Source organism: Eretmochelys imbricata, chromosome 2 (assembly GCF_965152235.1).
Source record: "Eretmochelys imbricata isolate rEreImb1 chromosome 2, rEreImb1.hap1, whole genome shotgun sequence".
Classification (NCBI taxonomy): domain Eukaryota; kingdom Metazoa; phylum Chordata; order Testudines; family Cheloniidae; genus Eretmochelys; species Eretmochelys imbricata.
In genome coordinates, this window is record NC_135573.1 from 198,276,867 (window position 1) to 198,293,422 (window position 16,556).

The 16,556-nt window shown below is 44.1% G+C and overlaps 1 protein-coding gene across 1 annotated transcript in view; it reads left to right on the forward strand.

Annotated features, from left to right (window-relative positions):
• Positions 1-2,578: 2,578 nt before the first annotated feature.
• Positions 2,579-16,556, forward strand: part of NGLY1 (N-glycanase 1) — a 47,706-nt gene continuing 33,728 nt past the window's right edge. The window contains exons 1-3 of the mRNA XM_077811256.1: positions 2,579-2,775; positions 3,914-4,028; positions 10,146-10,388. Coding sequence (XP_077667382.1) covers positions 2,648-2,775; positions 3,914-4,028; positions 10,146-10,388 — 486 coding nt within the window. The 5' untranslated portion in view covers positions 2,579-2,647. The remainder of the gene's footprint in view (positions 2,776-3,913; positions 4,029-10,145; positions 10,389-16,556) is intronic.

The window sequence follows — 16,556 nt, forward strand, 5'->3', positions numbered from 1 at the left end:
TCTCTGACTTCTGCCGCTTTGTCTCCGAGGCTGTGGCAGGATAAGGCGTGTGGTGTGTTTATCTCACAGTCTCTGCTTGCGACACCAGTGAGAATCCCACCCATGACAATAAGCGGAGCCTTTCTTCAATTTGTTCTTAGGTGGTGGAAATATTCTTCCTACTTATCTTAGAGCACAGCATGAGGCTAGAATCCAAGAGCTATTAGGGTTATCTACAGAGACCAAAAAGAGGAATCACAACAAAAACAGCAAGGCAGATCCCTAGAAGGAAGAGTCATGGAGATTTTTTTAAAAACCCAGAGAATAAAGTTATATTAAAAAGGAAATTAATAAAAAAAGAAGTCAAGCACTCTCCAAAAAGTCACGTTCAGAAATAGAAAACATGCAAAAGAGAACACCAAGAACTCAAAACCACGAGATGACTAGAAAATATGCATGAGTCTAAATAATCACGAGGACATGAAGGAAACTAAAAGAGAAATTCACTTTCCCTCACTTTATTTTTTTCACATCATCTTATTTATATTAAAAAGAACGTTAGGGTTACAAATTCAGAAGTTGGGAAATGCTAGAATTAATGTTGCTTGTCACAAAAATAGTCTTTAATTACAGTTACATGGTATCATAAAGTATATGCACAAGGGGACCAAATTAAGGTTGCACAGCACGTCCGTGCCCCCAGTCCCATTTTAACACCCCACACCTGCATCAGCTCCTCATTTCAGTCCCAGATCCCTGAGCTTCACATCTCAGTCCTCTCTCTCCCATCCCCACCACTTCACCAGCTCCCTTGGATTGGCAATTTATTCCTCCATATTCCAGTCAGGTAGTTAAACTTCCTCCTCCTCCTCTCTGCCTGGATGCCAGTAGGGGGGCATTAAAAGCACAGGAAAGACAGAATCCTGGCTCTCAGTTCCTGTGCCTGGCACTTCAGCAATCTCCAACTGTTGGGGGGACCAACTAAGAGAAAGTCCTGCTCAGTCTCTGCATCCCTCTGGTGGAGTATGCCCACAGCAGATGGAATCTTCAGAGAAGTGAGCTGCCAAACTCCCCAGAGCGTGTGCAAACTGAGATTTTCAGAGGCTCATAATTTGAACAAATTTGGGCAGATTTTCATGGGGATGGCAAAAAGGCACATCCCTGACACCAGGGCAACCTGTCCCTGCCAAATTTCAAGTCCTTACCCCAAAGTATGCAGGCACTAGAGTTGCTCATCAAAATGGTCAGAAGATTTTTTTTTTAAGATGGGCAACACTTTTTTCCATCAAATTTTGTTCTGAGAAACAACAGAATTGTTTTTGCTGAAATTTTCCAAAAACAGTGCAGCCTGAGGCTGACACCCTGGCATGGAAAATTTCAGCCCAAATGGTTAAATTTGATAAAGTTACAAGCAAATGAAAACAGGGTCTTATAATGGAAAGTGTCCAGGCAATGTTAAAATGATGGATGTTGCTATCTGCGTTGCCTATAATAAAATAACTGACTCATGCTGTGCTCTTGCCTCAGTTTACTCAACCATAAAATGGGGATCACTTTACCTCACAGGGGTGCTAAGGATTAATAAACCAAGCTGTGTTTATTAAACACTGTGAGATTCTTGGATAAAAGCACCTGTAAATGCTCATTATTTGGTAGGAAGAAATTTCTCAAGTGTGTAAATGAGCTGCTCTAGTTCAAAGACCCTGGTGATTTTTGGCTTTCTGAGAGAAGAATCTGAAGAAACTTGTGTGTACAACTGTCCCTAGAGGTTCAGTGCAAACAGAAAAACGTGAAATATACATTGTTGGCACTTGCTTTTTGGCAAAAGTTATTAAATGAGGTGCAATACTGATGGGAAGTCATCTAGTCCAACTCCCTGCTTAAAGTAGGACCAACCCCAACTAAATCATCCCAGTCAGGGCTTAGTCAGGGTACTTGCACATTTTACATAATTCTTGTGAAATGGGATGGAACTGTCCTTACGTGGTAAAAGATCCATTTTAGGACTAAAATGCAAAAATGTTCTGCCTGTTAATAGTGGAAATACAGGGCTTTATAGGACCACATTATTAGAAAAGGATAAGGAGTTTCAAAATTACTGTAAAAGCAAAGCAATCAGACCACACCATGTTGTAACTGACCAAGATAAATTATTTTGTATTTTGTACACTACAGTGCATACACCTAGGGCCTGATTTTCAGAGAGGCTACACACCACAACCTCAAGGGAAACTGCACAAGGTTAGCACATCTGAAAATAAGACCATAAAATACATTTTTAGCTAAAGGGATTTAAAAAAAAGTGTGACACTCACCAGGACAGATTGTTTAAAGGACCCATTTTTAATTAAATCTAGCTCAATCTAACAGGTTTATTTGAAAATTCTCAGAAAATTCAAAATTTATTCAGATTATGTGCGGTACATTTGGGGAAAGATGCACTATATTTTTCATGCAAAACAAAGACGTTGAATCTGAGGGTTAAGTGAAATAATCCAATTTAGCTATGGAGGCACTGACTGTGAAACCATAATCGCTGATGAAGCTGTTGAAACTGAAAGGGAAACTTGCCCGCCCGCTCCACGTTCAGCCGCTGGGTGGTTCAGCAGGTCCCGGATCTGGGAGCAAGCGACACCCTCCCATCCCCCGCCCCCGGGAGAGTAGCACGATGGCGGCCGCGGGGGGTCCTTCCGCGCCACCGCGCTCTCGAGCCGTGAGTGAGCTCTGCCAGAACGCTCGAGACACCTTCCTGGAGGCCTCGCGGTTACTGCTCACCTACGCGGACAATATCCTCAGGTCAGCAGTGCGGACGGGCCCGTGAAGCTGCGGCGGACGCGCCGAGCGGGGTCAGTTAGGGCACCGTCCCCGTGGCGGGTATAAATCTTCTGACTCAGGGTCTGGGGCCTGGTGGCGGGCGCCGCGGGGGGGCACGACCTGAGTTTGGGCAGGGCACCCAGCGGGAAGAGCTGCTGACTCAGTAGGGGAGGCGGCGGCGGCGGCTTAGCTCAGCCGGTCCTGAGTCCATGACCGCCTGAACTCTGCCCCCCGTCGGGTCAGTTGCAACCCCCCTTAGACAGCAGAGCTCCCGCTGAGGGGCAGAGCTTCCCCCTCCGCCCCCACGCCGTGTCGGCCCAAGCAGCATGTCGCTGCCCTGTCCGCAGGGGGCTGCCCCCGGCTGGCAAGTCCTGCTGGGCCTAGGCCTGGCTTTGTGACCTGCCTCCTGGCCACTGCCCTGGCACCCGCTCGGACGGGCCCACCTGGCAGCCCTTTACTCTTGTCTCCTGGGGCTGGACAGGGTGAGGGCGGGAGGCGGACGTTTAATGAGTCAGTTGCTTTTCCCACCCTGAGGGTGCAGGTCTAGTGCAGTTCACACCTCTCCCCCAGGCACATGCACAGTCTGTGAGCGGTTTGGGTGTTTAAACCGTGTGTATCACTGCAGTATTTTAGCATCGGGGTATTCATGTATTGCGCAGTATTTTGCCACATGGGGCATGATGGGGAGTGTCCAGTAAACGGCCATTCATCCCAAGTTAGTTCGTCATTGAGCAGGACCCCATTATGCTAGGTGCTGTACAAACACACACAAAAAGAGGGTCCCTACCCCAAAGAGTACAAATGTAAATGTAAGACAGATGGACCCAGACAGATGGGGAAGGACAAGGAAACAACGAGACAATATTAGTCAGCATTATGAGCAGTGATGACAGCACAGCAGTGGCCTAACTATTGTCAAGTTTTTTGTAGGATGTAGATTTAGAAATGACCTTTCATGTGCTGCCTACACTCTGTACATGAAAGCAAGTCTAAGTTTCTTAGCGTCTAAAAAATGTTAACACCCCAAAAAATCCAATGAGAGGTGTCACTACCCACACTGTAAGTTTCCAAGTTTTTTAGCTGATGATGTAATTGTTTCAATTTTTTAAATTCCTATCAGACACCCAAATGAAGAAAAATATAGGTCTATTCGGATTGGAAATCCAGCCTTTTCTACTCGGTTGTTACCTGTCAGAGGAGCAGTTGAATGTTTGTTTGAAATGGGATTTGAAGAGGTGAGTATTCTAGATGTTTGTCTTCCAGGCTTGTTTTATCCTGTAGTAACTTCAGTAGTGTTCCATCTACGGTGTAATAGGTGATTTGTCCTTCTTCTGGTTCATGCTTAACTTTACAATTGCAAGGCTATAGGGCCTTCTCTAGGGCTGCACCTTAAGATGGTGGAAAGGCTTAAGTGTTCCAATGATCCTGAGAGCTATGCTGCAGTAGTTTAACTCCTGGTAGAGCCACTCCAACTGGACAGGTCAGAAGGTAGACATCAGACAAAAAGTCCATTATTGGGATTAACCAGACACTCCTTAGCCCTGGTAGGCAGCTGGTCTAAAGAGACGGTATAGTCTGTATTCAAACTGAGGTTGTCCGACCTGCTAGCCAATCATGGCCCATGGACTTCAGTGGAGCAGCTGCTTTCTGCTTCAATTTGCAGTGGAGTTAGCAAGCTCCCTTTGGCACTGCTGCAAAGCCCGGGCATTGGGCTGTGGTCACTTTGGCCTTCAGTGGGTTCTGCAAGCAATTTTCTCAATTTTGTTTCACCTGCACCTTGCAAAGAGCTGTGTTGTCAATCCACACGTTGCAGTCTTCTGCACCAGTGGACAGAACAGCCAACAAGGACTACAAAAGTGATTTTTCCTCCCTTGGTATTCACTCCTTCTTGTCAACTGTTGAGAATAGCCCACTTCCACTTTAATTGAATTGATTCATTAGCACTGATCCCCCCCCACCACACACACACACTTGGTAAGGCAACTCCCATCTTTTCATGAGCTGTGTATTTATACCTGCCTACTGTATTTTCCACTCCATGCATCTGATAAAGTGGGTTTTGCCCAAATAAATTTGTTAGTCTCTAAGGTGCCACAAGGACTCCATGTTGTTTTTAAGGACAGGAGAGTGTGACTAGTCATGTACAACCTAGTACCACTTTAAACAATTCTTTGTGCAGGTCCATAGTCCTTATTCCTTGCTATCTCTTCACTCATTCTGTTCTTTGAAAGTCCTGTGGTGATAGGAAAGTATGGTGATGGGAACAGGGGGTCCTTAGTCACAAACCTGCAGTCAGGCAGTGCCAGCGTGATGATTGTTTATTGTTGACTTGGAGTGATCTTGGAATCCATATCCTTCTCATGCGACGGATCAGCCCTCTTTAAAGATAGTGCTGCTCTCCCTAATGCAGGGGAGGGGGAGAAATGGATTCCTAAATCTCTCTCACTCCATTATCAATTTACTAGTATGCCGTGACTAGCTGGTCATGCAGTATCTGGTTAAAAAGCAGCATCACACATAGAACACTGAACTTTTCAGCCTGGAAATGTCTGCACTCTTTCTGATGATGTTGGTGGGCTTGGAAAGTACACTGCACTCCTTGGAAGAGAACTTGCCAAATACAACATTGATATAGCTGCACCAAGTGAGACACATCTCCCAGGCAAGTCCCATCTTGAAGGGTTCTGTGCTGGATACACATTTCCTGGATAGGCAAGTCCGTAGACGAGTGGAGACTATCGGGAGTGGGCTTTGCTATTTGGATGTATATTGCACACGCACACCTAGTTGTGTACCAAAAGGAATAAATGATTGCCTGATTGTCCTTCACCTCAGCTTGACATCTGCATGTCATGTAACAGTTAGTGCATATGTACCGACGATGACATGTTCTGACATTCTCAAAGAAAAAGTCTATGAAGACTTTGACAATGCCATGAGCTCAGCTCATAGGTGCGACAAATTAATCATCCTAGGCAATTTTAACATCAAAGTTGGTTGCAATCACAAAACTTTGCCTAAAAGAAATTGGTGAATGTGGTGTGGGTACAAATGGCACACTATTCCTCACAAAAGTGCATGGAGAACTAGCTAGTCATCACAGATGTGATATTTCAACAAGCACCAAAGTGCAAAACAACATGAATGCACCCCCACATTGTATACCAAGGCAATCATTGAGATGTCAAAATCACCTGTGCAATGCAGGGAGCTGCATGCCATCTGATAATCAGGTCATGAGATGTAAAGTGATACTGATCCAATTGAAACAGCACAGATGTTGTCAATCTCCAATACCCACAGTCAGTGTGCATGTGTTGAAATCTGAGCTCACGTATACAAAGCTTGTTTAAAAAACTTCATGAAGTTCTCATCACACTTTGAGTCAGACATAATAAATGCTGACTCTGCCTGGTTATCTTTTAAGGAAACCGTGTTCAATACATCTAAAGAGGGAGCATCAGAAAAGATTTGACAAAAGTGATGCTGAGATAAAGCAACTCTTGAGATCCATGCATGCTCTTCACACATGGATAAATTATAAAAACTCATTATTAAAAAGATGGCTTATTCACATACAAAATGTAATGTGCAAGCTAAGCTTCGCCACATGAACGATAGCTGGTGGAAAATGAAACCCAGCCATCTTCAATCAGTGGCAGACAAAAAAGACTCCAAACGTGTTTTTGATGAGCTGAAGATTCTGTATGGCCTGCAATCTAATGGGCTGACTGATCGTGGACAAATTCTGTAATGATGAGGTGAACACTTTAATAAGTGGTGAACTGCCCACATTAGCATCAGCATCAGCACCACATTAGCATCAGCACTTGATGATCTTGAACAACTTCCAATTCAAGACCAACTCTCAATTCCACCAAATATATCTGAAGTATGGAAAGCTGTCAAGCAAATGTGAAACAGCAACAGATCAAGTACAGATGGTATTCCTGCAGAGATCTTCAAATGTGAGAGATACAGAATTGTAGGACTAGAAGGGAGCTGATCAGGAAGCTCACGGGCCTCTGCTTAAAGTTTTGGGAACAGGAGGCTATGTCACAGGAGCAGAAAGATGCCAACATTATCCACTTTTACAAAAGAAAAGCAGTCATGCTTCTTGCGATAACCATTGTGGCGTCGCACTTTCTTGCCACTGCAGGTAAGATACTCGCCTGAGTCATGCTAAACTAACTAACTGATCAACTTGCAGAGAAGATTGGCATTTAGGCACTATGTGGCTTCCGTCCTGGGCATGGTACTTCAGACATGATCTTTTCACTCCGCAAATACAGGAGAAATGTTGTGAGCAGAATCAAGACCTATATGTAGTTTTTCTCAATCGTATTAAGACCTTTGACTCTGTAAATTGAAAAGGCTTGTGGACTCCACAAGTTCATTTTTCTCCTATAAGTTTGTCATTATTAAATCTTTTCATGCAGGAATTAAGGTTCGTGTCCTTGACCAATGCTGCTTCTCAGCTTCCTCTGTTGTCATCAAAAGAGTAAAACAAGGCTGTGTTCTTACCCCAATATTGTTTAGCATCATGTTTGCAGCTGTTCTAATAGATGCATTCAGAGACATTGATTGTGTATTTATATGAAGTACCATATGGATGGAGGTGTCTTAAATCTGCATTGCCTGTGTGTGAAGACAAAAGTGATGAGGATAACTATTCATGAATTACTGTCACTGATGATTGTGCTTTACTGGCCCATAACCTCAGGGGCATTCAGTTACTCGCTGATTACTTTGTGTGTGCAGCAAAATATTTTAACTTAACAATCAGCCTAAAGAAGACAGAAGTGACAGTCCAGGCTCCACTGGTAAATACTGCAACTTATCCTGTTGCCTATTGACTATGTACCAGTCAAGGTTGTTGATACATTTTGCTACCTACACAGTGTTGTTTTTTGAAATACAATAGGGTTACCATATTTGAACATTCAAAAAAGAGGACACTCCATGGGGGGGGGGGGGGGGGCGAGGATTTGCTTGCGCCCCCCACCCCCGCCCCAACTCCACCCCTTCCCTGTCCCCATTCCAACCCCTTCCCCAAATCCTGGGCCCCCCCTTCCCCTGAGCGTGCCGCGTTCCCCATCCCAGCCATGTGAAACAGCTGTTTTGCGGCGCAAGCGCTGGGAGCTAGGGGGAAAAAGTGGGCACTCTCTCGAGTGATCAGCATTCACTTTCTTTCTCGAATGATTAACATTCACTCTCTTTCTTGAATGATCAACTCTTCTTTGGGGAAAAATAATAATGGCGAAATCCCAGACATTTTTAGGTATTTAAAAATTCTTCCCGGACGACGATTTAAGAACCAAAAAGCCAGACATGTCCGGGAAAATATGGACATATGGTAACCCTAAATACAATGATGACAACACCATTATGAAATGCATTGGTGCAGCCAGTGATGCCTTCAGAGAATTTTAGCGTTGTCTCTGGAATGAACACCATGTCAGACTGCAAACCATAATTGATGTTTACCACTATGTATCATCACCACTACTCTCCTCTATGGCTGCAATACATGGACAACTTATTAATGCCACATAAAATGCTTGGACAAATACCCTCCATGATTTCTACAGCAGATAACTGGAATTAAATGGCAAGATTTGATTCTAAATACCAAGGTCTTTGAGTGTTGCAACATCAGACATTTAAGCTTTTATAGTGAGAGCACAGCTGAGATGCTTGGTCACATGGTCCGTATGTTTGACAGTAGAATATCAAAGGCTATCTTTTAAAGAGAATTGCAGATTGGAACTCATTTTAGAGGCAGACCAAGATATGTTACAAAAACACTGGAAGGGACCAAAGTCCAACCTTGCAGAGTTGACTTCAACATCTGGGAGCTTTCAGCCCATGAGCTGAATTGCTGCAAGCAAGGATAAATGTGTGAGGCATAAAGCTAAAAGGAGTGCATGTTCATCTACAATTGCCTTCTCCTGTGGCACTTACAGATGGAACTGCAGATCCAGAATTAGCCTATGGTCTTGTGGGGCCTGAAACAAGTGATTAGCTCATCCGTTGAGCTTGACCGGAGACTTCATCAGATTCTACTTCCTGGCCACTTGCAGTTTAAGTAGCACTTTTCCTTTCATTTTGCATATGTTTACTTTGTCCATAAATATCTAGTGCCAAATAACATGAAAGTTAAGGAAAGCATCATCATAAATCTGTAGGGTTAAGGTAAAAAAAACATCCTGAGTGAAATCTTGGCCCTATTGCAGTCAATGGGAGTTTTACCACGGATTTCAGTGGAGCCAGGATTTCACCCCTTGTGTGCTAATATGGCCCCATCACTGTAGCATCAGAGTACCCTCCAAGTTTCTTGAAGTAGAAATAGCTTCTAGTTTTAATTTGTGTATGGAATATTTGAGGGAAAGCTAAACTGAAAAAACAAATTTTGCTTCCAGAGCTGAATTTGGCTAGTTCCATTGTCACTCTTATCTCTTGTGGAGTTGAGTTCTCTAATCTAAGTCCAGTGCTGGTGAAAGCTCTGTCTTTTGCATTTTTGAGCCTCCCTCTATTGGTCACACATTATAATTGACCTGATGGAAAGTAGTTGTCATGGGAGAGCCTGATTGCAGAGGAAGAGGTAGTGCCTCAGGTTTCTAAGGCTAATCTCATGAAGAGGTCCCGGATAACACCTTGAATGGCATAGTATTAAATGGAGAATCTGTGAAGATAACTGCACTCCACAGTGATTGTGTTCAGGCACCTGTGTTACTAGGTAAACTGCTGCTGTATTTTGCATGAGTTAGAGCTTTGAGAGTATGCTGCTTCATCTCTATACAAGTTGTGGTAATCAAGGTTGGAGGTCACAAACTTATTTTCAGTAACCATCTCCAGGGGATGTGTGTTCCAGCACGGTATGCTAGTCCATCTTTCTCAGGTGTTTGGAGAGGGGAAGAAATCTGAGTTATAGTTACCCCATCTCGCTACGGCTGTTCTGGCTCAGCACTCTCCATGTTAGCACCATGGTCATTTCACTGCTTCTGGATTTCCTTTCAGGCGTGGCAGTTTCTTTACCAGCCTTCCCATTGCACAACTACTGCACAAGACCTTGTTTAGAGGAGAAACTGGACACTTCCCCTTACTTCTGGAGTAATAATATACAAATAAAAACATGAGGCCCTTTTCCTCCTCCTCTCTTAATCCAAGCTGAAGATAGGTAAATTCTTTTAGAAACATTGAGATCTTGTTCCAGTTTTCCTGGGTCTCTAAGGTTAAGGATGCCTCTTCTTTCTGCAGCAAGACCAGCAGAGAAAGAGTTAAACTGCATTGTTTTATTTGCATGCACTAAATACATAAAAATTAACTTTTCTATGTTTTTTACATTTCAGGGAGAAACTCATCTTGTTTTTCCTAAGGAAGCCTCAATTGAACAACTACACAAAATCCGAGATCTGATTGCTGGAGAGAGAAATAGCAGATTAAGTGAATCAAGTCAAACCCAAAGATCAGGATCTTCTCAAACTGTAACTAGTATGCAGCATATTGTACCTCAGTCTTTAAGAGCTGCTGACTCAGCCCTAATCCCTGTCAATAGGCAACTACAAACATCAGCTGCACAATCTGCTGAAATGGTAAGCACCTTTTAAAACCCTCTTATAATACCTATCCTGTAAAAGGAATTGTATTTATAAGACTTGGAAAAACTTTAATGAGGGCAGAAGTAGAAATAACTGGAATACTGGGGACAACTGAAAATTTGATTCCCTTGGTATCTTTCTTGGGAACATCTTTTCCCATTACCTTAATGAGGTTGTGGAAGTTCTTTATCTACATCCAGCTTTAAAGCTGAATGTGCTATAGGCCCAGCACAAACAAATGACACAACAGAAAAGGTCTTGAGTGTGCAATTTCCAGAACAGGATTCACTGAATGTATGTTTTTTTGATGGAAAACTTTTCCAAAGTAGCAATGGAATTTCCACAAATCAACGGTCCATCCAGCTTAGTAACTTGTAGCCAAAAATGACCTATGCAGAATAGTTCAGAAGAAAACTCAAATTTAAAAAAAAATCCTGTTAGTGATAGGCAAGAGATTCTTAGCTTTCTCATAGTGTGGATCCATCTTATTATCTTATGGGTCACTTTCCCTAGCATTTGCATTCATAACATTCATTTGGTAATAAATACATAATTGTGTACAGCAGTTACATGGAGAAGTAAATATTAAGAAAGTATTATGTATTTTAGCTGGTTTATATGTGATTACCAGCAGAAAATGAAGACAGCCAACATCGTGTGATCAGCCAGCTCTCTACTGACCACCAGTGAATTCCACAAGTTGGTTAACTATATATTGTGGAAGTGTACCCTGTAGGGTTTTTTAATGCTTTGCCCTGGGGTATTACATTGTCTAAGACTAACTGTTAAGAAGTTAACATTAGTGGAATCAGTATGGAGGATGCTTAGCTTTTCAGTTAATCTTGTTTTTTAACTTCAGTTCTTTAAAAATCCATATCCCCGTTCTTTAAATTTCAGTTACATTTCCTGAATTAACTCATGTCTGTTTCTCAGGACTGTGTTTAGAATAGCTTCTCCACTTGTATGCTTCAGAACAAGCTGTCCAAAGAAACTTTTTCCAAACTGTGTTTATAAATGATGTTTCAATCATTGTATGATATTGGGTTGGCTGGATGTTGCTGTTACTGTTGTGGATTTTATTGCCTCTTTAAACTGTCTTAAACTTCATCATTGCTCCTCTGATCTAGAGACTGATAGTTAAGGTTAAGATTTTGTCACAGGTATTTTTAGTGGAAGTCACGGACAGGTCGGAGGCAATAAACAAAAATTCACTGAAGCTTGTCACCTGACCCTGACTGTTTTACTAACAATAACAGGGGGCCATCGGGGGGGAGTGGGGAGGAAGGGACAGGGACTAACAGTCTGAGCCCCATTGGCTGTTGCTCCAGTCCTGGGGGGCTGGCTGCTGCTCTTCCCCTGGGGGGCCCAGATAGTCACGGAGGCCCGTTAAAGTCACAGAATTCATGACCTCCGTAACAAAATCATATCCTTACCTGATAGTATACCCTCACTATTGTATTCATATTTTTAAGATCTCACATATATAGCCATATACGGTTTTCCTTCAGGATCTTTTTTAGAAAAACAACCTAACTATCCTTTCTTTGTATAGTTTGAAGCAAGGAATTTTAGTATCCCATTGATGGTTCTTATTCCATCGTGTTTCGAAAATATCAGTTATGTAGAGGTCCTTTCCCTAATGTCAAACATTTTAGTTCATCCATTTTGGCTTTTAGGCTTCTCATTGGTGACTGAACAGGTATCTATTTGTAAATATGTGCTTATTTTAATATATCTAGTCTTACTAAAATTACTCCCAGTTTCCCTCCTTCCCTTTTCTCTGTTGCAACTGTTTGTTGCTAACTGATTCCCATGCTACTGGACATGTAACTTGATTTCTGCTTATTAAAATTTTTATTCTGTTTTCCAATCTTCTCTAATCATAGAATCATAGAATATCAGGGTTGGAAGGGACCTCAGAAGGTCATCTAGTCTAACCCCCTGCTCAAAGCAGGACCAATCCCCAACTAAATCATCCCAGCCAGGGCTTTGTCAAGCCTGACCTTAAAAACTTCTAAGGAAGAAGAATCCACCACCTCCCTAGGTAACACATTCCATTTGGTCCCTAGTCTGTAGCGGTGCATGGGATTCTTCCGTCCTAAGTGCAGGACTCTGCACTTGTCTTTGTTGAACCTCATCAGATTTCTTTTGGCCCAATCCTCTAATTTGTCTAGGGCCCTCTGTATCCTATCCCTACCCTCCAGCATATCTACCTCTCCTCACAGTTTAGTGTCATCTGCAAACTTGCTGAGGATGCAATCCGCACCATCCTCCAGGTCATTAATAAAGATATTGAACAAAACCGGCCCGAGGACCGACTCTTAGGGCACTCCACTTGATACCAGCTGCCAACTAGACATGGAGCCATTGATCACTACCGGTTGAACCCGACAATCTAGCCAGCTTGTTATCTACCTTATCGTCCATTCATTCAGCCCATCCTTCTTTAACTTGCTGGCAAGAATACTGTGGGAGACCGTGTCAAAAGCTTTGCTAAGGTCAAGGAACAACACATCCACCGCTTTCCCCTCATCCACAGAGCCAATTATCTCGTCATAGAAGGCAATTAGATTAGTCAGGCATGACTTGCCCTTGGTGAATCCATTCTCTAATAAATTTCTTCCCACCACCCTTTTTTAACTTCATTGCCAGCAGTCTGGTTAAGATGGGAACCTTCCCTAAAACTTTTCCAGGGCCTGAAACCAAAGCCCCTTTCTTTTCTATCTCATTTTTTCTCATTCATACATTAAGACTAATTCCCCCCTGAAGGCTTTTCTGGGATGTGATTCAAATGTTGAACATAGCCCATTTCACTTTCACAACAATCTACTCTTGAGAGGTTTTCTTCAGACAAAGTGAATCCAAGTTTTGCATGTGAGATTAAGAGGATGGACCATAATTGTCCGAATTGTCCTTACTCTCATTCTTGACATTCAAACGTTCAGGGAACTTCTACTTATTTACAAACCTCTTCATGAACTAATTAAAAGCAACCCAGAAAAGATCATTTAAGGTCCTGGTTTTCAGAAGACCTTGCTCAGCACCCGCAAATCCATCTGAAGTAAATGGAAGCTGCAGGTGAAAATCAGACCTTTAAGCTTTATCAGTCTGTGTATGCCTATAGTTAGAAAGCATGACATGGCAAGCAGTCAGTTTGACTATAGTTAGAAAAGGCACCAAGGATGTGCAAAACTCAGTGCTTCTGTAAAAAGGTTAATAATAGTTAATAGTATAGCTCATTTCAGATTATTTGATTTTGTAAATGTTAATTAAACCTTATAATATGTCAGTGCATAAAGTATTATACCTATTTACAAATGAAGAAACAGAAGCCCAGTGGGGGTTAAGTAACTTACTTAAGTTCACCCAATGGTAGAACTAAACCCAAGAAGTCCTGACTTTAGCTCTCCTGTTCTACCTTATTTACAAAAAGGACCTAGATAATTTAAGTACAAAATGGCTTAATTCTCAAAGAGATGAGGTAATGTACAAAGAACTATCTATTTACCTACCTTAGGGTTTTATACTGCCTCCCATTGGTGTAGGATCTGAACATCTTCTACGTAAAATCATTAGCAAAGTCTCAGGTAGATTCATGGGTTTTCTTTCTCTTCACCCTTTATACAGTTAGAACTCTGTTTTGGGTAGGCTTTTTTTGATGGAGGTGATGGGAGGGAAGGAGTTGGCGGGGTATTCAACTTGCAAGTGTCACTTAAGTGCAAAAGTTTCCTCTCCGAGAGAGCCTTCCTGTCATGTTGGGGTGGGATACAAACCCATGATTCCAGAGGAGACTGCACCCTGAACGCAGCACCTTATATTACTCAGCTACCCTGATGGCCTGTGGCACAGCCATTCAGCTATCTGTCGTTGGAGCGGGCAATGCTCAGCTGAAGTCAAGGCTTGCTCCCTCAGGAGATGGTCAGACACTAGACTGCCTGATCTCTGCAAGATTGTTCCATAGCCAGGTCCTCTCAGAGAATGCTTTGTCCCCAGCTCTCAGATGCTTCATCCTGGTCTGAGACAATGTAGATCAGGGGTCTCAAACTCAAATGACCACAAGGGCTACATGAGGACTAGTACATTGGCCTAAGGGCCGCATCACTGACACACACCCCTCGCTGCCTCCGGCCCCGCCCCCACTCCTCCATTTCCATGAGGCCCTGCCCTGGCCCCGCCTCTTCCCACCCCTTCTCTGCCCCCATTCCAACCCCTTCCCTGAAGTTCCCACCCCAACTCCGCTCCTTCTCTGCACCTAGGGCTTGCAGGAGGTGTGGCAGGGGCTCAGGGCAGGGAGTTGGGGTGTGGGGTATAGGAGGAGTGCGGTAGGGGGTCAGGGTGCAGGGTGTGGCAGGAGGCTCGGGGCTGGGGTGCAGCAGGGGGTCAGGGTGCGGCAGGGGACTCAGAGCAGGGAGGTGGGGTGTGGGGTGCCGGAGGGGTACAGGAGGGGGATCAGGGCAGGGGCTTGGGGTGCAGGAGGGGTGCAGGGTGCGGCGTGCAGCAGGGAGCTCAGGGCAGGGAGTTGGGGTGCAGGAGGGGTGTGGGATATGGCAGGGGCCTCAGCGCAGGGAGTTGGGGTGCAGGAGGGATTCGGGGTGCGGTCTCCGCTCCAGGAAGCAGCCAGAACCAGGTCCCTGCAGAGTGGGGGGGGGGGGAGAGGGCTCCACATTGCTCTCGCTTCCGGTACCTCCCCTGAAGCTCCCATTAGCCACGGTTACCCGTTCCCGGCCAGTGGGAGCTGCGGTTGGTGGTGCCTGGAAGCGAGAGCAAGGCTCACCCCGGGGCCGCAGAGACATGGTTCTGTGCTCCACCGGGGGGGTGATGCCGGAGCCGGATTTGGCCCACAGGCTGTAGTTTGGCCACCCCTGGCCTGGAGGTAAGCGGGGGATAGGTGGGGGGCACGCAGGGAGCTTGGCGGGCCGCACAAAAGAACCCCGCGGACTGCATGTTTGACACCCCTGATGTAGATCATAAAGAAGAGTGCAGCTGTTGCAATGTTTCATAGATGGACATTTGGTCTTTGATGTAGCTGCGGCTTGATCTGTTGATTGCTTTGAAAATTAGGATCGAGGCTTTTAAACTAGCATCAGAAACTGACGGGAAGCCAGTGGAAGGACGTGAGTGCAGGCCTGGGTGTACTCAGTGTCTTAATCCGTGGAGAAGGTGGGCAGATGCATTCTGTACCAGTTGGAGCCTATGCAAGCCTTCACGTTTAGATTCAGCTGCAGTGAGTTACAGGAATCCTACGTGAAGGTGACAAGTAGATGGATTACTGTGGCTAGGTACTCATCAGGAAAGATGGGGAGATGTTTCCTAGCAAGCTGGGGGTGAAAGAAGACGTTTCTGGAAATTACCAGGTCATCCGGGCTTAACAACGAGCCAAACAAGAGCCGAAGACTTGTATGTCCATGGCCATGAAAAAAACATCATTTGGTGCCAGAAGAGCAGTTTTTGCTGTGCCCTGGTCTGAACCAGATTGTGACGTATCCAGGATGTTAGCACTTGGTAGTTACTATTTTCTCAATTATTTTGCTCAGGAACAGGAGGTTGGGGACATGATGGTGGTTTGAGAGATCTTCAGGGTTGAGTGTTGGCTTCTTGAGGATTGGGTGAACTATTGCATTTTTTCTAGGAGCTTAGTAGATGTTTCTCTGAAGGAGGCTTGACTGTTTCTATTCGGATGGATATGGATCCATTTCACAGATTGTGGCTCTAATATTTCTTAGGAATTCTTGAGCTTTTTCATGAGTGATGGAGCCAAACTCAAAGGTGATGGGGAAAATAATTCCACTCTGACCAGAGAATATTTTTTCTCAGTTAGTTCTATACACATTTGATTGATTTTATCAGTGGAATATGCTGAGAGCTCTTCACAGTGGTCAGTTCTGGGTCTGATGTCTGAGCTATGCCATATGGGTTGATTAGATAGTTCACTGCAAATTTAGCTCTGCTGGTTGTGGTTCTGTTGCACTCACTGCAGAAAAGTGGATGGCTTGTTTTGCCTCCTTTATTGCAGTGACACAGTTCTGTGAGTGTTGTTTGTGCTGCTGCTAGAGGGGTTCAGAATGATTTTTGTGCCACTTGCATTCTAGCTTTCTGCCTTGTGTTTGGGTGGCTTGTTTTCCTATGGTGAGTTGAAAACCTACGGACTTCAGGAATTTTCAG